We start from the raw sequence: 23890 nt of genomic DNA, 5'->3' as shown, positions 1-23890 counted from the left end.
TAATGCCTAGGCCCTGAGTTCAAGGCCCAGGACTGGCAAAAAAAAAATGGAAAAAATAGCTGTGGAGTCATTTTTCCACCAAAGATACGAAGTGAAACAAAGCTTGACAGTGCTATCTATAATTTATCGCACTTGTATGTTTACAGTGTATACAAAGCTATATATTTTATATGTCTGTATACCTACATATGCCTATACCTATATAGCAACATGTTACACGCATAGCCAGACCTTTTTGGAAGGCTATCCAGCAAACCATTAACTGTGATGATGAAAGAGAAGGGTTTGGAGAAACCTTGAAAAGGGACTTTAGCAATTGTATGGATTTCTTATCAGTTTTAACATCACATTGACATTTTCCTTTTTTGTATATGTGCCACTCCTGGGGTTTGAACTCTGAGCCTGGGCACTGTCATTGAGCTTCTTTTGCTCAAGGCTAGCCCTCTACTATTTGATCCACAGCTCCATTTCTAGCTTTTTTTGTGGGGGGGGGCAGGGTACTTAATTGAAGATAAAAGTCTCATGGACTTTTCTGCCAGGGCCAACTTCAATCCACAGTCCTCAGATCTGAGCCTCCTGAGTAGCTAGGATTATAGGCGTGAGGCACCAGTATCTGGCAACATTTTCCTTTTCAATCGTTATTTTTTTATCTTATTTCTAGAGAGAAGAAAAATTAGTAGACAATATCATACTCACACGTTAGCAATAGAGACTAGACCCAGGGGCCAAAGGCAAAGGCTGACCTACAGATCTCTACCTAACATACAGACCTGGAGTCTACATAGATGACAAGAGAACACCTCACCCCTCAGTAGGACCCCGGCCACATGTGTTGGTGAGCCCTGTGAAAGAACTCACAGCTATGTATTTTCTGCAGTGAGATGTACTTCTCCAGGCTCCTCCTCAGCTTCATTTCATTTCCATATTTGCCCACAGTTCCATCATCAGACAGGATGAAGTGTGAGTGCATGCAGTTGAGGGTGGTGAACTTGCTGTGGGGGTTCCCCAGGGTCTGATACATGCACACCACCTGAGAGACAGCAAGGACAAGGGAAGGTCAAATGAATCCGAAAGCCTATGGCTCACACCTGTAATCCTAGTGACTCAGGAAGCTGAAATCTGAGGACTTTGATGCCAAGAAAGCCTAGGCAGAAAAGTCCATTATGCTCTCACCTCCAGTTAATCAGCAAAAAGTTGGAAGTGGAAATGTGGCTCAAATGGTAGAATAACAGCCCTGAGCAACAAAACCAAGTGACATGAAGCCTTGAGTTCGAGACTCACTACCAGCCTCCCAAAAAAGAGGTCACAGCTCAGATCTTTCTTTGGGCTCAACAGCCAACCAGCCAAGTCCAATCTCATCCAACAAAAAAAAAAATCAAGGTCTCTTTCACATATATACTTGAACCCTTCCTAAAGATGTATAAGTTTAAAAGAATAGATCCTATAATTCCACTAATTAAGGATGTTAACCATGGATTCCAATTAAAAATACTTTCATAACACACACACACACACACACAGAAGTGTAAGTTTGGTCTCTTCCATCTTGCATCTTATAAACTGAGGGGAAAAAAACCCTTCAATGATCATTCCTGCCTCATTTTGTCTGGCTTATTTTCCACCTGTATAAATGAGGACGATAACCAGACTTATGTCAGAACATTGCTGTGAGGCTTCAAAGAAATAATGTACATAAAAAGCATGATGAAATTTTATAAATATTAAGCTTTTGTGGTTATCTTTATCATTTCAAGACACAACCCACCAAGGTTAGAAATCAGAAAGAAAATGACTCACAGATTTACTATGTATTTTTTGTTTATGGTAAAAGAATTTAAAATCAGAGCTGGAGAAAGACACAGTATACATAAAAAATGAAAATGTTACTAGGTTGACTTATATTTTTTTAAAAAAAGTCTCGGCCAGGAGTGTTGCCTAGTAGTAGAGTGCTTGCCTAGCAAACACAAAGCCCTAAGTTCGATTCCTCAGTACCACATACACAGAAAAAACTGTAAGTGGTGCTGTGGCTCAAATGGTAAGAGTGCTAGTTCCAGCCCAAGGACTGGCAAAAAAAAAAGTCTCTAAGGTAGAGGAACTGTGGCTCAAGTGGTAGAACACTAGACTTGAACAAAAAAGCCAAGCAAGAGTGCAAGGTCCTGAGTTCAAGCCCCAATATCAGCAATCAAAGTAAATGTGGACAGCCCCAAAATAACAAAACCTAGATCTTTATCTGGCAAATGTAAGGACTGCCCTCATAGCCTGTCCTTAGAATATGGATTTTTTTTCAAACAAATGTACAGTGTCTTGAATTTTGAAATGTAAATATCAACTAGCCTACTTGAATGTTTTTGTAGAGAAATAAATAAGCTAGTTGCAAAGATGTCTATAGCTTATCACAAAATTAATGTTATCATTTGTAAGAGTGGCAAACAAAAAAACCCAACTGTACAGGAATATATATACTGTATACTACAGTATAAAGTAGTTTGCTACATTATTTTACTACTTTATACCGCAGTATACTACCACCCATGAGTGGAGCAACAATGACTATAATCCTAGCTACTCTGGATGATCCTGGTTCAAAGTCAACCTGGACAGGAAAGTCTGTGAAACTCTTAACTCCAATTAACTAGTCTAATGCCACACTGGAGATGTGGTTCAAGTGGTCGAATGTCAGCCATGAACAAGCAAGGTGGACAAAAATGAGAAGCTTAGTTCAAGTCCTGATTCAAGCATCCATCCACACAAACACCACTAGGCATGAAGACTCAAACTGCACCTCTGACAGTGGCTCCCTAATCCTATCCCACTAAAAGCAACTGGTAATTTCTCTAGGAAGCAAAAATATACATGGTGCTGATAGATTTTTGTTGTTCATACTGAAAAGTAGCAACTTGTAAGAAATGAGAAAATTATATAAAAGAATTCTCAGGAGAGAAAAGAGCCCTACTTGTCAAATAAGACAACTTGCATCTAAAATAGCATTCCACTACTGATAATGATTAATAGATTAGAATATCAAATTTATTGAAATGTGTTAGTTTAAAGGAAAACTCTTTCACCATGAGACTATGCTAATTACATTTTGCTCATTATTTTGAAAACTGTCAAATAAAGAGAAGATATGAAACAATTTTTTCTACCCCTCCAATATAACTGTACCACAAATTTTTTGAGGAGAAGCAATAAATGTTCGATGAGAAAATGCTTGTCTTTGTTGAGTACTTAAGAAAAAAAGAAATACGCAGATGAATTGATGTGTTATTATTTCCAAATTAAATACCAAAAAGCCCAAAGTGGAGCTGTGGTTCAAATGGTAGAGTATCACTCTTGAACCCAAAAGCACAGGACAGCACCCAGCCCCTGCACAAAAAAGGGGGTAAAGGAAACTATTTGAAAGGAGGAAGAGGACCAGAAGGAAAATTATTATGAGACAAGGGCCAGGGGCATGGCCTAGTGATAGAATGTTTGCCTAGCATGCAAAAAATCCTGGTTTCAAGTCCTCGGTTCCACATATACAGAAAAGGCTGGAAGTGGTGCTGTGGCTCAAGTGTCCAAAAACAGTGCTCAGGCCCTGAATTCAAATGCCAGTACTGGCAAAGAAAATAAAAGGGGATTGGGGGATAATGGGGTGAATTGATCAAATACTTTATATATAGCTGTGTAAAATGTCATTACGAAATCCATTATTTTGTATAATTAATATAATCTAATAGAAATTTTTGCCAGTTGTGGGGCTTGAACTCAGGGCCTGAGAACTGAGGACTTTTCTCAAGGCTAGAGCTGTACCACTTGAGCCACAGCACCACTTCCAGCTTTTTTTCTATGTATGTGGTACTGAGGAACTGAACCCAGGTCTTCATGCTAGGCAAGCACTCTACCACTAGGCCAAACTCCCGACACCCTAAACTAATAGAAATTTTAAACTAGTTAATAAATAACTTGGCTAGACTGTGTGGTTGGTATTCACGTAAGATAGCAACTTAAAATTATATTTTCTTAAGTTGCTTATATGTCTCAGAAATACCTAGTGAGTATTTACAGATGAAATTATGTCATGTCTGGAATTTGGTTTATAATTCTAAAGAATAGCTGATGGAGTGGCTCAAGACACTGTAGCAACTACGAGGTCCTCAGTTCAAACCCCAGTACCACATAAATGACTAAATGAGAATATTGGTTGGAAACAAATACTTCACTAGTGAGTGTCTATATAGAATTTTATACACTGTTAAAATTATGTAGGTATGAATATAAAAAGTGTTTAAGAGCATATGAAGTGTTTATAAGAGTGTGGAAAAAGGTTAAAAGGGAACAGGAAAGGTTATAGATGAATGGGAAGGTTTTATAAATCCTTAAAGAATACATATATAGTTAAATATGACACTGCTACTTCACAGCTTTTCACTGCATGGATGTGTCTTATGCAAACCACAACAAATGTTTTGTTGTTAGGTCAGGGGGCATTGAAGACATTTGCGCAGCATAGAGCACAGTGTGAATTATATTTCAGGAAATAGTTCTGTCTGGCTACGTTGTTGAGAATCAAGACAAGAGAACCAAGAAAAGAGGTTATCACAATCATTAAAGCATCCAAAATGGTCCTTGGAAAGCCCTCTCCTACCCCGCCCCCACCAGATCAGGGAGGTCAAATTTTGAGTACATCTTGAAAGCCGAGATGAGATTCTTTTCTGAAGGATCAGGTATGAAGCATGAGACAAAGATATCATTCTGAATTTCAAATAAGGTTTATGGCTTGAGAAACTCCATATTCCAAACTAGGAGGAGGGCTATACTGTGGTAGAAAGATGGGACCAGATTTTGCATATATTATATCTGAGGAGCTATAAGACACCATGTTAAGTGAGTTGTTTGGATGCTCATTGTCTTTGGTTAGGGAAGGATTGTCTACTTACATCTTTTCCAATAAGATCTCTCTGGTTTTCAATGACACCCCAAGGGGGAATGCCAACTGTCCAGATTTTCCTCAAGGACTTCAAGGAATGGGCTTTCAGGGCATCCCCAACATGTTTGGACACGCCTGTGAATAACCAGTTTACATGTCAAATGTTAACTCAGGAAGCATACAAATAGTGACTGTCACAAAGGTAGACATAAATGGTAAGTACATGGAAAAGACTGTTCTGGGGGAGGTTGTTGGCACAGTGGAATTAGATTTTAAATGCTTGATTTCCTCTACTCTGTCTTAACAACTTTCTCTCTCATACATTGTCTCACCAACACACATCATCACACATCATCACCAGTCTCTGTGTCTGATAACTTCCCCTGTCTCTTTGGGCAATTTCTGCCTTTCTACTCAGTCATGACCCTAATCTTGCCCAACCAGAATGTTCTATGCATTGTACTTTTTCAGTAAACTTAGACTTGACATCATGAATGTCTGAAGTACTCTTATCTCTAATCATCTCCAATGCCCAAGCAAAACAGCTTACAGATGTGTTCCTTTTACATTAAGGTAAACTCAGTTTCCTAGTGATGATTAAGGTAGGCTTTGAACTCAACTTTTTAAAAAGATTATGCTATTTTAGCTCTCTACAGAAGCTATTATACTTCATTATATATCATTCTTTCTATATATGTGTGTGTATAATATATGTAAATACATATATATATATATCACATTTTCTTGATCCATTTGTCCACTGAGGGGCATCTGGGCTCATTCCCTATCTTGGCTATGGTGAATAACGCTGCAATGAACATGGTTGCACTGGTGGCTTTACTGTAACCTTGTTTGTGTTTTATTGGGTAGATATCCATGAGTGGAATTGCTGAGCTGGCAAAATTGAAAATCCATATGCAGAAAACTGAAACTAGATCCTTGCAGCAGCATGGACAACTCAAAATGGATCAAAAACCTCAATGTAAGATCAGAATGCACAAAACTACTAAAGGAAGGCATAGAAGCAACAATAGGGCTCCTGGGCGTGGGACTAAACTTTCTAAGTAAAACTTCAGAAACACAACAAATTGAAGAACGACTTGATAAATAAGATTGCATCAATCTTTAAAAGTTTCTGCACGGTGAAGTAGAAGGCTTTTTGGTTCATTTTTCTAGACAAAAATGGTGGTGAGCCAGGAGCATAGCCTAATGGTGGGGTGCTCACCTAGCAAGCATGAAGACCCTTTGATTCCTTGGTACCACATATATAAAAAAAGCTGGAAGTAGCAGAGCATTAGCCTTGAACAAAAAGTGTTCAAGGACAGTGCCCAGGCCCTGAGTTCAAGCCCCAGGACTGATAAAAGAAAATGGTGACAAATAGGCTATCATGTCCAAGGTTATGTAGCTGGGCATCCTCATTATTATCATCATTATTATTATTGTTCAGTATTAGGGCTTGAACTTAGCATCTCAAATTTGCTACACAGGCACTTAGCACTTAAGCCAAGTATCTGTTTTTTCCTCTGAATATTTTAAGATCTCAATTTTTGCCCTGACTGAAGTGGATATATATATATTTGCTGTAGCTAAAATGACAAGCACCATCTATCATGAAAATATTTTTTTCCTGTTGAAATCAAGTCTTCCACTTTCGGGAGAGGAGGGAGGAGGCAGACTGGAGGTGGTCTTGGAGCCACCATCTTCCTGTTCATAGCCTCCTGAAGAGCTAGGATGACAAGTGTATGCCACTGCATTTGTACCTGATAAGATGCTGAAAGCTGGTGACATTTAGTTTAAGTAATTGTCAAATATTGATGCCACATATTATGCTCTGTTGAAGTTCCAAAGAGTGTCAGGAGAGACAGGTGAGTATGTACACAGAAATATCTGGAGATCAGGAGTATAGTTTAAGGTCTGATAAACCACTTCAATCATTTTCATACTACTGTGTAGGTCTTTCCTTAGATTAGCCCTGATCTAAAAAATAAAAAATTAAGCCGTAAGTAAAATAAAGACCCTAATGTTATTCTAAAGGAAAAGTCCTTGTCTACAACCACCTTTTCCTTAACTTGGTGAATCTTCCCTACCTCTATTTACTAGACATCAAATAAGTACTATGCAATAGATTCAGAACTTTGGTGACTTTTGTTTGTTCCAACAATGTGAAACAATAATCTATAAAATGTATCTCATGAACTACCAAGTTACCTATTAGTGACAGGCCAAATCCTCCATTTTTATTTTGCTTTTTTATAGGTCTGTTGGTTGGTTGTTCATTTATTCTTTGTCACTGGCTTGTTTCAATCCTTTTCAGTTTAAAAAAAGTATGTGTTAAATTGTTATGTGTTTCTGAATACTCAGGCAAATGTGTCTGCCCTGGCCTCAGGTTCATCACCAGGTGAGAGGGCTAGTCAGAACTCCTCCTGCTGTGGAAGGCAAATATAAACATACCACAGATGCTGCCCAGGGCAGTGGCTGAAGAAATGAAAAGGCAGAGCTGAGAAGTTCTAGCTGGGACCTCACAGGCTGCTGAATGATTTTAATTGATCTAATTCAAGGATAGGCATCATTTAATCAGAGATATTGACCTGGGCACCCCACAGAAAAAGAGAGAAAAGCAAAGAGAAGATCGAGTGCCACAGGCAAGTAGCTGACAAAGGTCAGGGTGTTCATTTGTTCTCATGCCATCTGTATAATTAGACACACTTCTGAAATGCCACCATCACGGTGGAGGCACACATGCACCTATAGGCTTTCAAAGCTCCCCAGGTGATTCTAATGTACAGATTCTTCATGTACTCTGATGCGTAGGAATAAAGTTTCCCTCACTGTGTGAGGTTGTTGAATGTCACATTTCAAGGAGTTTCAAAGTCGGTGAATCATAACACTGCAAGAAGGTCTTCATTGAAGGGTACCACCTGCAAACACACACACACACACACACACACACACACACACACACACACACGAATAGAAAGGGAAAAGAAGATGAAAAGGAGGGGGAGGAAGAGTAGATGGAGGAGAGAAGAAGAAGGAGGAGGAGGAGGAGGAGAGGAGGATGAGGAAGGGGTGGGGGAGGGGGAAGAAGGGGAGGAGGGGAGGAAGGGGTGGGGAGAGAAGAAGAAGAAGAGGAGGAGGAGGAGGAGGAGGGAGGAGAAGGAGGGGAGGGGGAAGGGAGGGGGATGAAGGGGAGGGGCAGGAGGAGGAAGAAAAATATAGAGATGTCTTAGCAGTCATGGCACAAAAATTGTCTACTTTGCTAATAAAACTAATGTAATTTTTGCATATACCATTCATTTTTAACATTTAAGACCTTGCCAGTGAATACATGGATTTAGCTCATGTCTAGGCTCACACACACCATATAACTGCACTGCTTAGATGTCTCTTTTAATCTCACAAAAATACTGATAAAAGAATACTTCTGAGCTACCCTAAATTTAACAGCAAGGATCAAAGGAGGACAGGAAGAAGGGATCAATTAACCAGTTAAAAGCTAGCACCAAAACTAATTTAAAAAAAGAGACTGTTCCAAAATATTCCAAATGTTCCATGGTTCAAAATGTCTGTTGAAATATCTACTCAAACCCCAAGTGACCAACACAGTTTCTACTGAGCCTTGCATGTAACAATCTTCTACAAATAACCCTCCCTTCTCTAGTTTACATTGTCCCACTCACACCATCTGAAAGATGCAAGCTCCAAATAAGCCGTGGATGCTTTCCCCTTCGAAGCAGTCATTATTAAAAATGCTCTTGGCTCTGGGGTCCAGTGGACACATTTGTCTCTGCTCTCCTGCTGGGGCAAGGAACTTGTCCCAGAACATGAGCCATTTGGGGCCAGCATCTAGAAAGGCTCCAGGTTCTCTTTGATTTCAGAGAAGTCCCAGTCTCAAGAGTTTTGGTTTAGGAGGCTGACGTTCCAGAAGGACAGGTTTGTTTGCATTAGTTTATTTGAGGTTGTATTACAATAGCAGGTATCTTCCCTGGACACATTTTGTTCAAGGCTAGTGCTTCGCCACTTGAGCCACAGTACCACTTTTGACTTTTTCTGTGTATGTGAGACCAAGGAATGGAACCCAGGGCTTCATACATGCTAGGCAAGAACTCCACCACTAGGCTACACTCCCAGCCCTGATTTAATCTTTTTTTGCGGGGGGGGGGGGGGGGGCGGGGGGAAGCCCTATGATTCTGCTGGGCTAATTTTGTAGTCATCAGGCCATAGGTTTTTCTTTCTTCACTGTAACTTACGGAAGCACTGAAGAGCAAAGATCTGATGCCAAATGGCCTGATTCTCATAAGAGAGGAAAGGAGGTTCTCAGAAGAGAGGAAAGGAAGGAGGGAGGGAAAGAGGGAAGGAAGGAAGGAAGGAAGGAAGGAAGGAAGGAAGGAAGGAAGGAAGGAAGGAAGGAAGGAAAAAGGCAAGGGAAGAAGGAGGAGAGGAGGGAGAAAGAGAGAGAAAGGAGACAGATAGACAGACAGAATGTCTATTACCTGAGTTAATGCCTTCGGTTATTATCCATGCTCCAGTTGTCTCTGCAGCTTTGACCAAACCCTGGCTGAAGGTCTCTTTAAGCTTGGAGGGCATCTTGAAGTTCTGGAGCCCCCCATGGACAGAAATCACAAGTTTTGGCAGCTCCATCTTCCACTCATTCAACATCAAATGTAACAGATGGTCCAACTTGGTATCATGTGAAGTTCTAATATACTGGAAGACAGATTACAGACTCATGACCTGAATGCAGTGAAACCCCATACTGGGTACAGAACTGAAGAGCACACAGCAGGGCAACTCAAGTGGCCACAAGCCAACAGGAAGTTGAGCCCTCTCTAAAAGTTCATCTTCACATAAGGAAATATTTACTTCCAAAGATTCCACACCCCCTTCAAGTTCCTTCTGGGAATTGTAAGTCACTACAGAAAGCTTCCCCTGTAGGGAGGTTTCACCCACAATGTTCCTTAGAAAGCCTGCGACAGAAATACTTCAAACAACTGGCAAAAATCACTACACCAGTAAATTCATTCATAGAAAGCCATAAGAAGTAGGTGAAATGAGCAGGAAAGTCTCTGAGACTCTTATCTACAAGTAAGCACCAAAAAAGCCTGAAGTGGAAATCAATAGCATATTGCTAGCCTTGAACAAAAAAAGCTCAGGGAAGCTGGGCACTGTAATCCTGGGATCTGAGAGTTGCAGTTCAAAGCCAGCCCAAGCAGGAAAGTCTTTGACATTCTTATCTGCAGTTAACTGCCCAAAAGCCAGAAATGGCGCTGTGGCTCAAAGTGGTAGAACACTAGCCTTGAGCACAAAAGCTCAGGGACCACTAGTGCCTAGCTAGCCCCTGAGTTCAAGCCCACCCCCTTTCCCCAGCCACACACAAAAGACAAAGGTAGAAAAAAATACAGGTGACCCTTTTGAAAATGATTCCTATTGTCCAACTGAAGAATAAACGTGAAGGAAGCAACTCTGGGTTGGTATATCTGTCTCTATTTCAGCTCTTCCTCTCAAGTGAACTTCCCCAACAGAGCCTGCTTCTATATCGTAATTTTACCCAATCCCTCTTCTCTTCTGCACAGTGTATAGGCTTGCTCAAAGAAGGTGATCAGTTAAATACAGAGCTGGGCACAGACCACCTTGGAAGAATGCAAATGGTCCTCTCAGAAATCAAGGGAAGACAGCATCAGGCTAGCTTTGACAAAGGAATCAGTAACATGGGAAAATCCATGACTTCTGACCATTTACCCTTGGAGACTACAGCCTCTGATCAGAAGCAGAAAAATGACGTTGACTCTTAACAAACCTTGGAGTGGTAGATATGCTCTCCATCTTGGAAATTAATGGTGCCAAAACTGTCTGTGGGGCTTTTCACTGTGTGTTTCTCAACAGACCATAGTTCATTCTCAGTAACACTGGCAGCTGAGTGGGTCCAGGAAAGATCTTTCCCTTGATGGTCTTCACTCAGTCGTCCACAGTGGCATCTGAATCCAAGAAAATGAGTAACATTCCAGAATACAAAATTAATGTAAGGCCTTTTCATTTTCCTACTGTATTATAGACATGCCGTATGTTGAAAATCTGTAAAACTTCACCACAAGATTTATATTACAGCCAGGCACTGGTGGCTTGTGCCTACAATCCTAGATACTCAGGGATCTGAGATCTGAGGATCATAGTTCAGAGCTAGCCCAGGCACAAAAGTCCATGAGATTCCTACCTCCAATTAACCACAAAAAAATGGGAAGTGGCACTGTGGCTCTAGTGGTAGAGTGGTAGCCTTGAACTAAAGAGCTCAGGGACAGTGCCCAGGCCTAGAATTCAAGCCCCATGACCAACAAAAGTAACAAGAAATTATATTACATTTGCAGCATTGAGTTGTCTTCTAAATTTAGAAACACCTTCAAAGGCTCTCTCCTTTGGCTAAATGTAAGTTGGGGACTATTATTATTATTATTATTATTATTATTATTTCTTTTTAATGAGTGTGTGTGTGTGTGTCTGTGTGCCAGTACTTCAGCTTGCACTCCGGCCCAGGAGCCGTCTCTTACCATTTTTCTCAAAGCTATCCCTCTACCACTTGAGCCATAGCTCCATTTCTCTTTAGTGATTAATTGGACATAAGAGTTTCATAGACTTTCCTGTCCAAGCTGACTTCTAACTTTGCTCTTCAGATCTCAGCCTCCTGAGTAGCTAGGATTATAAGCATTCGCCAATTGGGGAATTTTTTTTTACTAATCTCTTGTACACTTTATTCATAGCAACCCATATACCCTTCTATGGGTAAGTGGATTAATGGAATATCATATTTATAAGTATACTAGAATGATTCATCCTTTAAAAAAAAGCCAGGCATGGTGGCTCATGCCTATAATCCCAGCTGCTCAGGAGGCTGAGATCTGAGGATCATGATTCAAAGCCAGTCCGGGCACTAAAAAAACGTTAATTGGAGACTCTTATCTCCAATTAATCACTAGAAAATGGGAAGTGGGGCTGTGTCTCAAGGGATAGGGCAGTAGCCTGAGTTGAAGAGCTTAGGGACAGTACCCAGGCCCAGAGTTCAAGCCCCACAACCCATAAAAATAAAAACATAATTCAAAAATTTTAAAAAGTAAAATTTGAGCCAGGCATTGGTGGCTCGAATCTGTAATCATAGCTTACTAAGGAGGCTGAATTGAAAACCACCAAGGAAAATCAGTGAGACTCTTATCTCCAATTAACTACCAAAAAAACACCAGAAATGGCATTGTGGCTCAAAGTGGAACTGTGCCCAGGACCTGAGTTCAAGCACCTGGACCAACATACATACACACACACACACACACAATAAAAAGGAAAATGAAAGGAAATATTGATAAATGCTACCACATAGGAGAAACATGAGAACATTATGCTAATTGAGCCAGTCACACTCACAGTTTCACAGATCAGGAAAAAAAAAAGGTAAATGTATGACTCCACTAACCTTCAGGAGCCAAATTTATAGACTAAATGTAAAATGGTGGTTGCCACAAGGTTAACCAAGGGAGCCATTTCAATGGGAAGTTATGCCAAATGCTAGTGGTTCATGCCTGTAATCCTAGCTACTCAGGTGACCAAGATTTCAGGATTGCAGTTGAAAGCCAGCCAGGCAGGAAACTCTGTGAGTCTCTTATCTCCAATTAGCCACCAAAAAAAGATGGAAGTGTAAGGATGGCTCAAGTGGTAGAGCACTAACCTTGAGCAAAAAAAAGGCATGTAAGAATGTGAGGCTCTGAGTCCAAGCCCCAGTAACAGCACACACACACACACACACACACACACACACACACACACACACATATCTAATAAATTGTGTTTTATATAAAACATAATATTCACACACAAAAATGAAGGATTAGTAATCAATGGAAAAAGTTGGAACATTGAAGATAAATGTAAGCATAGAACCTTACTGAAAACATATATAAATCTATGATCAGAAAAGAGATGACTATAAACATAGTTAATATATGTAATATAATTTTAAGAGAACAAAACATTGAAAAAGCATTCTTATAAACAATGAGCATTTTAAAAATGCTTAACACAAATAGTTATAGTTTCTACTAAAGAACAAAGTTGACTACACAATTAAAAGGTTAAACCTTAAGACCAAAATTATATAAAAACTAACAAAAAAGTAGCATGTTTGTAACAGTATAATAAACTTCTCCTCTTTCACAAAATAGAAGAAAACTCAAGGAAACTAAAAATATATATAAGTTTAAAACTTTCTGTAGTAAAAATATATCCCTTTGCATATCAATTACATCCAAAGAAATTATTCCACTAACTCTAAAATGAAATTATTTTGGCTTGGTGTAATTCAGACTAGAAGAAAAACAACTAATAAATAATTACATATAAAAAGTTTGCTTTGACAAAGATATGGGACCAACCTAGATGTCCCTCAGTTGATGAGTGGATCAACAAGTTGTGGTATTTGTACACAATGGAATTCTATGCTACTGTCAGAAAAAACGACATCGACCTGTTTGTTAGGAAATGGAAAGACTTAGAAAAAATCATATTAAGTGAAGTAAGCCAGACTCAAAGGAACTTAGGCTCAATGGTTTCCCTCATTTGTCATAACCAGTAGAAACCTTGGGTTCTACTAGCAGAGATCTGCAATAGAGCAAAACCTTGATACATAAGGCCATATAGAATGAAGCTAATTGAAAGGACCTCCAGGATATTGAAACAAAAGCCACATAACGAATGATTGTTGTCCTTAACGTACTATGTTATCTCTCATCTCCTTTGCTGTCCCTTGGGTATCTCATATTGTTACAGTACCTCACTTTGTTATCTGATATATTGAATTTATTTGTATTTGATTATTTGAAATTTGATAGGGAAGGGGGGAAACCAAGACATGGGGGGGTGGGGGGAGGGTAAAGGGTACCAAGACATGTGAAAGGGTATCAATGTATGTGAATTAATGCACCTTCTATATGGCAAATATCATGTAACCCTTTTATTAATTACAATGAAAAATAACTAAAAAAATAAAATAAAATATTGGTCCTAGAAAAAAAAAAGTTTGCTTTGAAATCTAATAACAACAGATGCTGGAGGGGATGTGGCCAGGAGGGATCACTACTACACTGTTGGTGGGAGTGCAAACTCGTTCAACCTCTATGGAAAGCAGTATGGCAGTTCCTCAAAAGACTAAATATAGAACCCAGCAATTCCACTACTTGGCATTTACCCAATCATCCAGAAACTAGGGCATACTAAATCCACTACCACAACAATGTTCATTGCAGCACTATTTGTCATAGCAAAGATATGGAACCAACCCAGATGTCCCTAAGCTGATGAGTGGATCAACAAGATGTGGTATTTATACACAATGGAATTCTATGCTGCTGTCAGAAAGAATGACATCGCCCCATTTGTAAGGAAATGGAAAGACTTAGAAAAAATCATATTAAGTGAAGTAAGCCAGACTCAAAGGAACATAGGCTCAATAATTTCCCTCATTTGTCATAATCAATAGAAACCTTGGGCTCTCCTAGCAGAGATTTACAATAGAACAAAATCTAGATACATAAGGCCATATAGTATAACGCTAAATGTAAGGACCTCCAGGATATTGAAACAAAAGCCATATAAAGAATGATTGTTGTCCTTAATGTACTATGTTATCTCTCATCTCTTTTGCTGTCCCTTGGTTATCTCATATTGTCACAATATTTCACCTTGTTATCTGATATATTTTATATATGCTTAATTGGTTATTTGAAATTGGATAGGGAAGGGGGGAAATCAAGATGAGCGGGCGGGGGGGGGGAGGGAAAGGGGGCGGGAAATGGAGACCATGACATGAGAAAGGGTATCAATGTTTGTGAAGTAATGCACCTTATATCTGGTGAATATAATGTAACCCTTCTATTAATTACAATTAAAATATATGGAAAAAAAGTGTGCTTTGTGACTGCGAATGTGACATAGTGGTAGAGAGCTTGCCTAGCATGCAAGAAGCCTTAGGTTCAATTCCTCAGTACCACATAAACATAAACAGAAAAAGCCAGAAGTGGCGATGTGGCTCAAGCGGTAGAGTGCTGGCCTTGAACAAAAGATACTCAGGGACAGTACTCAGGTCATGAGTTCAAGCCCCAAGAATGGCAAAAAATAAATACAAATAAAAAGATGCCTTTGCTGTAATTGTTCATTGAGGCAATCTTGAGTATTTAATAAATCTTAATCTGATTGAAGTTAGCAAAAAAATGAAATTATACCATCCATTAAAGGTTGATTAAAATAATGTGAAATTATCACCGTCACACATCTCTAAAGAGGCAAAAGCTGGAACCATATTTGAAAAGTATAATTCAAGGAAAAGCATTATGCTTTATGACTGATATTTTCATCAATATTTCTCAGTCACTGATTTTTTAAAAAGTGACATGAAGTCAGTCAGTTTCATTATATGTTCATCAGTAATCTTTAAAGTAAGACTGCAGATGACAACTGACCTGCATGAAGCAAGAAAATATCAGAAGTCTCATCTCACTTGGATATTTAACAATGAGCATGTAATTCAACTTCCACAAATCAGATAGTGATTCGGTAGCGTTACTTGGTCTTGATGATAAGCTTGACAAAGGCTGACTGCAGTGTGTCTATTAAATGAATTTAAATATTTTATCCTGTTCCAACCAAAGCAGTTCTCATAAAGTACAAAATTCAACTGAAAACAAAATTATGGCCTGATGATTATACTAATAATATCAGTACAAAAATAAAAATTTGATCTTGTAAAAGTTTTTTTGCCAGTCTTGGGGCTTGAACTCAGGCCTGGGCACTGTCCTTGAGCTTTCTCAAGCTTAGCACTCTACTACTTGATACACAACACCACTTCTGGCTTTTTCTGGGCATGTGGTACCAAGTAATTAAACCCATGACTTTGTGGATGCTAGGCAAGCACTCTACTGATAGGCCATGCTCCCAGCCCCTGTATTTTTCTGGGGAGTCCTGGGGCTTGAACTCAGGGCCTGAGCACTGTCCCTGGGCTTTCTTAAGGCTAGAGCTCTACCACTGAGCCACAGCACCACTTCTAAGTTTTTCTATGTATGTGCTACCATGGAACTAAACCCAGGTCTTTGTGTATGGTAGGCAAGCACTCTACCACTAAGACAAACTCTAGGCCCCTGTATTATTATTTGAGATACGATCTTTTACTGAAACCAGAAGGTCCTCCTGCCTCAATCTCCCAAGTAACTATAAAGATAGATATATTTATTTATATCATAGTATTATAAATAAATTATAAATTATTATACAAATTAAAATATGTGTATATAGTAATATATATAAATATAAGTACATTATATAGCTATAATATAAATATATATCAGGCCGTATATCTCAAAGTATTTACTAGAATGATACATAATAAATTGTATGAAAACTACTCCCCCAACAGCAACAATCTTTTAATGCCAACATATGGATATTCCCTTATAAATTATATTGTATGTTAATGTGAATCTACATATTAAATATTAGTTAAGATATATTATAGATGCCCCAAATTATTATTGTTCTGTTCATAATTGCAAACATTATAAAGAATGAATAGCCTAAAATTCCAGCCACTAGAAGACCCAAATAGTCCTTAGGTGCTGGTGATTCATGCTTGTAATCCTAGATATTCAGGAGGCTGAGATCTGAGACTCATAAATCAAAGAAGGCCAGGGCAAGAAAGTTCATGAGATTGTCATATCCAATTAATCCCTAAAAAGCCAGAATTGGAGGGTGGTGCCAGTGGTAGGGCACCAGCCTTAAGCAAGAAGGCCAAGTGAATCTCTGAGTTTAAACCCCCGTATCTGTGCACGTGCACACGCGCGCGCACACACACACACACACACACACACACACACACACACACACATACACAACCCAAACAGATGCCGCTCAGCACCTTTTCATTCTGTAATAGAGATGGAAAGTTGCCTCCAGCTGCAGAAAGGACGCTACGGGGTATGGAGAAGGTAAAAGCATAGCTCAGCATCCTGTACTCATGTTGTACTCTCAGCTATGATCTGAATGCTTATGAAAGTGAAGGCTGAAAAGAAAGTCAAGCATGTATTTACTTTTGTTTACATAGAGATAAATTACCCTGAATGGAATCATAAAAATGTAATAATAATGATAACATAAGTTAGGCCAAGTGGAATGGAGGTAAAAATAAAGGTGACATTTTTCACTCTTTGCATTTTTGAGCCATGTGAAGCATAAAATTACATTAATAAATTTAAATTCCTTTTTAGATTTACAAAAACAAGAACTTCCACTGGAGATGTAGATTGCCTAGAAAGTGGAAGCCCTGGGTTCAATCCCCAATACAAATATAATACAAATACCAACATAGTACAAAAAATACAATAATACAAATATAATACAAATGATAAATAAATAATTTTGGAATAATATTCTAGTTCAGATCTTGCTTCAAGAACCATCAGTAGTTCTTAAACCATGTATGAGACAACCTTTCAAAGCCTTGGTAGAATCTATCTCAAAATAAAAACTAATGGGAAAAAGATAATAAATTTAACATGTGTTCCATTCTGAATATGAATTTCAAATACAATCAGTGTTAAGGAAATCTCACTTCACTTTGCTGATGAAAATAAGAAAAGTAAAGCCAACTGCTAATACAGAGTTTAAATTATATGCCACTGTTAAAATCTGTGTGTTTTGCTGGCCATTGGTGACTCAAGCCTGGGGTCCTAGTTATTCAGGAGGCTGAGATAGCAGGCTGAAGATCTTGGTTTGAAGCCAGCTAGCCCAGGCAGACAAATTTGAGAGACATTTGTCTCCAAATAACCAATTAGAAAAAACTGAAAGTAAAGGTGTGGTGCAAGTGTTAAAGTGCCAGCCTTGAACAAAAACAGCTAAGAGTGTCAGACTCCCTGAGTTTAAGCCGCAATACTGACCCAGAAACCAAAAAGCAAAACATGTATGTTATTACTGCAATGCGCTCATATGCTTGGTGTGCACACACCCTACTCGCAAGACACAAGTAAAATACAGCAACCTACATGCAAACAGTTTCACTGCATTCAAATACAATGTGCAAGAGTGAAAGGAAAATATAATACTTAAGTGTTTCAGTTGGTAAAAGCTCTTGCCAAATACCCTTAAGCCATTTAAATGTCTCAGTAGCTCAAATAACCTGTTATATTCAAATAGTCACTCTCCATCAAAAATGTAAAAAAAAATAGAAACAAAAGCCATATAATGAGTGATTGTTGTCCTTAATGTACTGTGTTATCTCTCAGCTCCTTTGCTGTCCCTTGGTTATCTCATATTGTTACAGTATCTCACTTTGTTATCTGATATATTGGATATATTTGTATTTGGTTATTTGAAATTGGATAGGGAAGGGGGGAAAACAAGAGAAGGGGTGGAGGGGGAGAGAAATGGGGACCAAGACATGAGAATGGGTATCAATGTATGTGAATTAATGCACCTTCTATCTGGCAAATATCATGTAACCCTTCTATTAATTACAGTAAAAATATATGAAAAAAGAAATAAACAAATCTTCCTGTGAAAAATCAAATAACACTCACATTGTCCTGAATATACTATCCCAACACTGTTCTTGAGACAGAGACTTATAATTAAGAGGCTTATTTATCTTTTATTTTGTCTAAGACCAGAAACTTTCATTCATTGGCTGGTGCTCTACCAACTGAGCCAAACCTCCAACCAAAAAAAAAGCTCATTTATCTAAATCATACCAGACTAAGTTTTGGCAGATTTGGCAGCCTGGTATTCATCTAAATTAAAGAAATAAAACTTCTGTTAGTTTTCTGATATATTTGAAAATATATTTGAAGCTTATTCAGTAGATTCCTATTATTTTCCATGGTCTGAGAATCAGAATGTACATAGTAGTCATACATCATTCATTTTCTCTGTCATTTCTCACAATTATATATACAGTAGCAATGGAATAAGATAATTAACAAAGCATGGAACTTAGAACCAAAGTACTATAGAAAAATCTCCTTGATTTAGTGAGTCTTCTAGATTTAGGGTTGTTTTTTTTTTTCGGGGAGTTGTTTGTTTGTTGGTTGTGGGGCTTGAATTCAAAGCACTATCGCAGCTCTTTTGCTCAAGGCTAAAACTCTACCACTTTGAGCCACAGTGATACTTCTAGTTATCTAGTGGTTAATTGGAAATGAGTCTCTCAGACTTTCTGGATACTTTTGAATACTCATATGAAATCTTATTCAATTCCCTAGTAATTCTTTGTAGGAATTAGATAAGTATTTTATTGAATTCGAGTTTGTAGGCATGCCACTTATTCACATTATTAATATTACTTTTATGAATCAGGAGAATTCCCTACACTGGAAGATTAGCGTTGAGGTAGCCAATGGTCATATATTTGGTGTGAAACTCTCATTGAGCAATAGAAAGAAAGATAGAGCTCATGAAATGAGATTCCTCAGAAATTCAGAAATGTCAGGTGCTAGTGGCTCACGCCTGTAATCCTAGCCACTCAGGAGGCTGAGATTTGATGAGTGCAGTTCAAAGCCAGCCCAGGCAGAAAAGTATATGAGAATTTTTTTTACCATTCCTGGGCTTGAGCTCAGGGCATGAGCTCTGTCTATGGATTTTTTCTCAAGGCTAGGGTTCTACCACTTGAGTCATAGCACCACTTCTGGATTTTTTCTATGTATGTGGTACTGAGGACTCAAACCCGGGTCCTCATGCATGCTAGGCAAGCACTCTACCACTAGGCAAAACACCCATCCCTATATGAGACTTTTAACAAGCAAAAAAAGTCAGAAGTGGAGCTATGGCTCAAGTGGAAGAGCACCAGCTTTGGATTGAAAAAGCTAATGGTGCAAGGTCTTGAGTTTAAATCCTCGTACTGGTGTGTGCACATGCACACACACATACACACACACACACACACACACACACACACACACACGTACAACAAAAAAGAAACAAACAAACAAAAATAAACCCAAACAAACAGAAACTAGTCTTTTGACCCTTTTGTTCTTTCTGTCCCAGCCTTGGGAGATGCTTTTTCTTTAAAAACTTCAAGTTGAAAATGAGAAGGGAAAAAGGTGTTTTAACCAAATCAAACGCATTTACTTTTTGTTAGGACCTATACAAAAATCAACAGGAGATAACATTTAATTCAAATTTAAATAATAAAGTGCTCCCATCTTCCTGGCCACTGTAATAAAGATGTATAAAGCTGCATGGGAGGGAGGTACCAGTACAGAGCTTGAACTAAGGGCCTAGCATTTGCACAGCTTATCTGCTAGACTTGTGCTCTACCATTTAAGCCATATCTCCAGCCATGCATATTTGTTCATTATATTGGAGACCGGGTCTATAAAACTTTTCTGCCCAGGCTATCCTTGAACTGTCAGTCTTCCAGAGCTCAGCCTTTTTAATAACTAGAATAACAGGCCGGAATCACTGTGCCCCATTCACAAGCTTCAATTTTAAGAATCATATCAGGATCTAGGAGAAAAGGCTCACAAAAACGTAATGGCCATTACCATTCATTAATTTTTATAATCACAGGAAAGAGGCTTTTTTCCCTCCATAAAATGTGGAAAACCTTAGGCCATTTGTAGAATTATGATGAGTAGAAATACATGTGGCGTTTCATGCCTGAAATCTCAGCACTTGGGAGCCTGGAGCAGGAGGATCAATGACAGCCTGGCTACTGGGAAAGTCTCTCTCCACCCTTTTTCAGGTGCTAGAGATTGAACACAGTGCCTCATACACTACAAGAAGTCTCTACCAATAAGCCACAGGCACAGCTGCAAGTGATATTTTCTTGTAGTCTGTAAGAGACTTAGTCATGTTATCATTTTTCATAAAGCCCAAGGTCATTCTGAAATGTGTCTACTTAGAGAAGCAAAAAGGAGCAGGTGCTGATGGCTCATGCTTGTAATCCGAGCTACTCAGAGGGCTGATATCTGAGGATGGCAGTTGAAAGCCAGCCCAGGAAGGAAAGGCCATGAGACTCTTACTCCAGTTCACCTCAAGGAGACCAGCAGGGGCTCTGTGACTTTTGTAGTAGAGCACTAGCCTTGAGCACAAGAGCACAGAAGCAGCACCCAGGAGAAGAAGGAGGAAGGAAGAAGGAGGAAGGAGGAAGGAGGAATGAGGAGGAGGAGGAGGAGGAGGAGGAGGAGGAGGAGGAGGAGGAGGAAGAGGAAGAGGAAGAAGAAGAAGAAGAAGAGGAAGAGGAAGAGGAAGAGGAAGAGAAGGAAGAGGAAGAAGAGGAAGAGGAAGAGGAAGAAGAAGAGGAAGAGGAAGAGGAGGAAGAAGAAGAAGAAGAAGAAGAAGAAGAAGAAGAAGAAGAAGAAGAAGAAGAAGAAGAAGAAGAAGAGGAAGAGGAAGAGGAGGAAGAGGAGAAAGAGAAGGAGAAAGCAGCAGTTTTTAAAATTCTGGTCATGGAGCTTGAACTCAGGGCCTAGGCACTTTCCTTAGCTTTTTACCTCTGGCTTTCTCATAGATTTTCCTGCCTGGGCTGGCTTTGAAACTCAACCCTCAGACCTCAGCCTCCTGAGTATCTGGGATTATAGGCATGAACCATCAACACCCAGCTTAATCTGCTTTGTGACCACCATCACATTTTAAGATATCATAAAACATGAAAGGAAAACAAAGCAATATTACCTTGGCATTCTATAAAGATTTGGTCAATGGGTAAAATGAGAATTTCTAACCACAGGACTTACCAACCTGAGTAATTCAGCAAGGGTGGAACTAGTCAATATTTAACAAAGAAAAGGGAAATGATTCTAGTCATCCTCAAAGAATTAGAATGCCAGGAGTCTTACCACACTGCCCTTCATACATGTATAGTAATATTGCCAAAAAACAGAATAACCTCTAATTGAAATACTGTTTCTCTGTCTTCCTTTTAATTTGTCCCCACCAAGGCAATAAACAATCTAATCCTCCAGTGGTTCTGATGATCTTGGGGAATTTTCCAGAACCCTTCCTTCCTTCCTTCCTCTATCTTCCTTAGTCTAGCCTTGTTGAACTTTGTTCTACAAGTTGAGTTTCCAAAGGGTTGTCAAGAATTCCATGGTCAAACTCAAACCATTTGCTCTCAGTGCTCCTGCTCTCCCTCCCTCTCCCTGTCTCTCTCCTTCCCTCCCCCCCTCTCTCTCCCTCTCCCTCTCATTATACAAAAAGTCTCTGGAAAGAAAATGGAATTAAAGTTACCTATATATATAACCTGAACACACTGTCCTGAAATGTCATGAGCAGCTGCTAGTCATCATAGATACTTCTGCTGGAGATAAAGTATTCACAGTATTTTGAATAGTCAGTTCTTTATACTATATATGATTTAAGCAGACAATGTGTTCTATACATTATCCAAAGAATGTACAATATCCATTGGAATGGAAGTATTACTTCCCTATAATGTCTATTTCTCCCTCCCTCCCCTCACCCACTTGCCCATCTACCACTGAGAGGAAAAGGAGGGAGGGGTGCTGCAACTTAAGTAGTAGAACACTAGCCCTGAGCACAAAGAAGCTCAGGGACGGCACCCAGGCTGTCCAAATTTAAAAAAAAAAAGGGGGCGGAAAAGGAGCACTGGGTGGAATGAAATCACTACAGTCTGAATAGTGATATCATTATATGTAACTTCCTTCTCAGTCGATTTTATGAATTCACTAACCAGATAAGCTTCCTTACTAATGGACACAGGGGCTTAACTAAGGTACAAAGCTGGCAGTCAGTTTTTCTTCCCACATTGTCTCCAGTAATGGAAAAGCAATGGGCATACATTAAAATAAACAAATTTACCAGCTACTGTGGCTCACATCTGTAATTTTAGCTACTCAGAAGGCTGAGACCTGAGGATGCCTGTTCAAACTAATCTGTACAGGAAAGTTTGTGAGAGTCCTATCTCTAATTAAACATTAAAAACCCAGAAATGGAGCTATAGCCCAAATGGTAAAGCACCAGCCTTAAGTGCAAAAGTTAAGAGATAATGCCCAAGTCCTGAGTTCAAGCCCTAGTACCAGTACAAAACTGAAGATAATAATAATAAATACTCATTTGCACATGTTACCCAACCCTCTAGACAAGTCATATTTCTAAGTGTCTTCAGTTTTCTAAGTATTGTTTTATGTTGTTCTCAATGTACTTTGTGCAGTTATTTCTTTTCTCTTTTCCCCCCTAATAGTTAATCTAATGTGGTTACTGTTATCTGACTTTGTTACCTACTGTGTTGGATATACATTTATTTGTTTATTTGAAATAGGGAAGGGAAGGGGGAAAACAAGATGATTGGGAATGGGCAGGGGGAAGGAAAAGAGAACAAAAACAAGAGAAGGGGTATCAATGTTCAAAGAGTAATGCACCCATTACCTGATGAATGTAAGTGTAACCCCTCCATACATTACCCTGACAATAAAAAAAGAAAGAAAAATGCAATTAAACACTGGTACCTGTGAGAGTCTTTTGAACTGGGTATGAATTTACTACATTCTCTCTTGTTGAATAAACCTTCAATCCAGGATTTCTGAAACAGAAGAGAAAATGGCATTATTATATATTCAAAGGCAGTGAGAAAGCAGTGTGACCACAGCAGCTCAGATAGGCCACACACCTTTAGATACCATGGATGCTCATGAAGATTCCAAGGCCAGCCAAAAGCAGGCTTAAGCACTGATTGGTTTCCATGGCAGACAATACACACACAAACAAGCCAGAAAATACTTATAAAATACATTGGTCCATAATCTGGCTTTGAGTAACAAGAGCCTACTAAAGCACAATTGGTATGTCCACTTAAGTCCATCCAGAGCCACTCTTATTATCCTATGTCAATATCTTGTACTATAATCCTATGGCATGAATATTAAACTCTCAAAACTTCTGAATTACATAAGCTGTATTATAAGTCTAGACACAGGGGACACCAGTGACAGCAGACAATCCAAT

The 23890-nt window shown here is 39.0% G+C and overlaps 1 protein-coding gene across 1 annotated transcript in view; it reads right to left on the bottom strand.

Moving 5' to 3' along the window:
- The window catches only part of Trpm6 (transient receptor potential cation channel subfamily M member 6), a 131718-nt gene that overhangs the window by 88007 nt on the left and 19821 nt on the right, over positions 1 to 23890 (bottom strand). Inside the window, 6 exon segments of the mRNA XM_090329291.1 lie at positions 859 to 1030; positions 4920 to 5044; positions 9403 to 9616; positions 10707 to 10884; positions 18679 to 18717; positions 23395 to 23468. Of these exon segments, the coding sequence (XP_090185417.1) occupies positions 859 to 1030; positions 4920 to 5044; positions 9403 to 9616; positions 10707 to 10884; positions 18679 to 18717; positions 23395 to 23468 (802 nt within the window).

The sequence above is a fragment of the Megascapheus bottae genome, chromosome 3 (assembly GCF_031878675.1).
Source record: "Megascapheus bottae isolate mThoBot1 chromosome 3, mThoBot2.hap1, whole genome shotgun sequence".
NCBI lineage: Eukaryota > Metazoa > Chordata > Mammalia > Rodentia > Geomyidae > Megascapheus > Megascapheus bottae.
The sequence above is the reverse complement of the archived record's forward strand: the minus strand, read 5'-3'. Positions and strand labels throughout refer to the sequence as shown.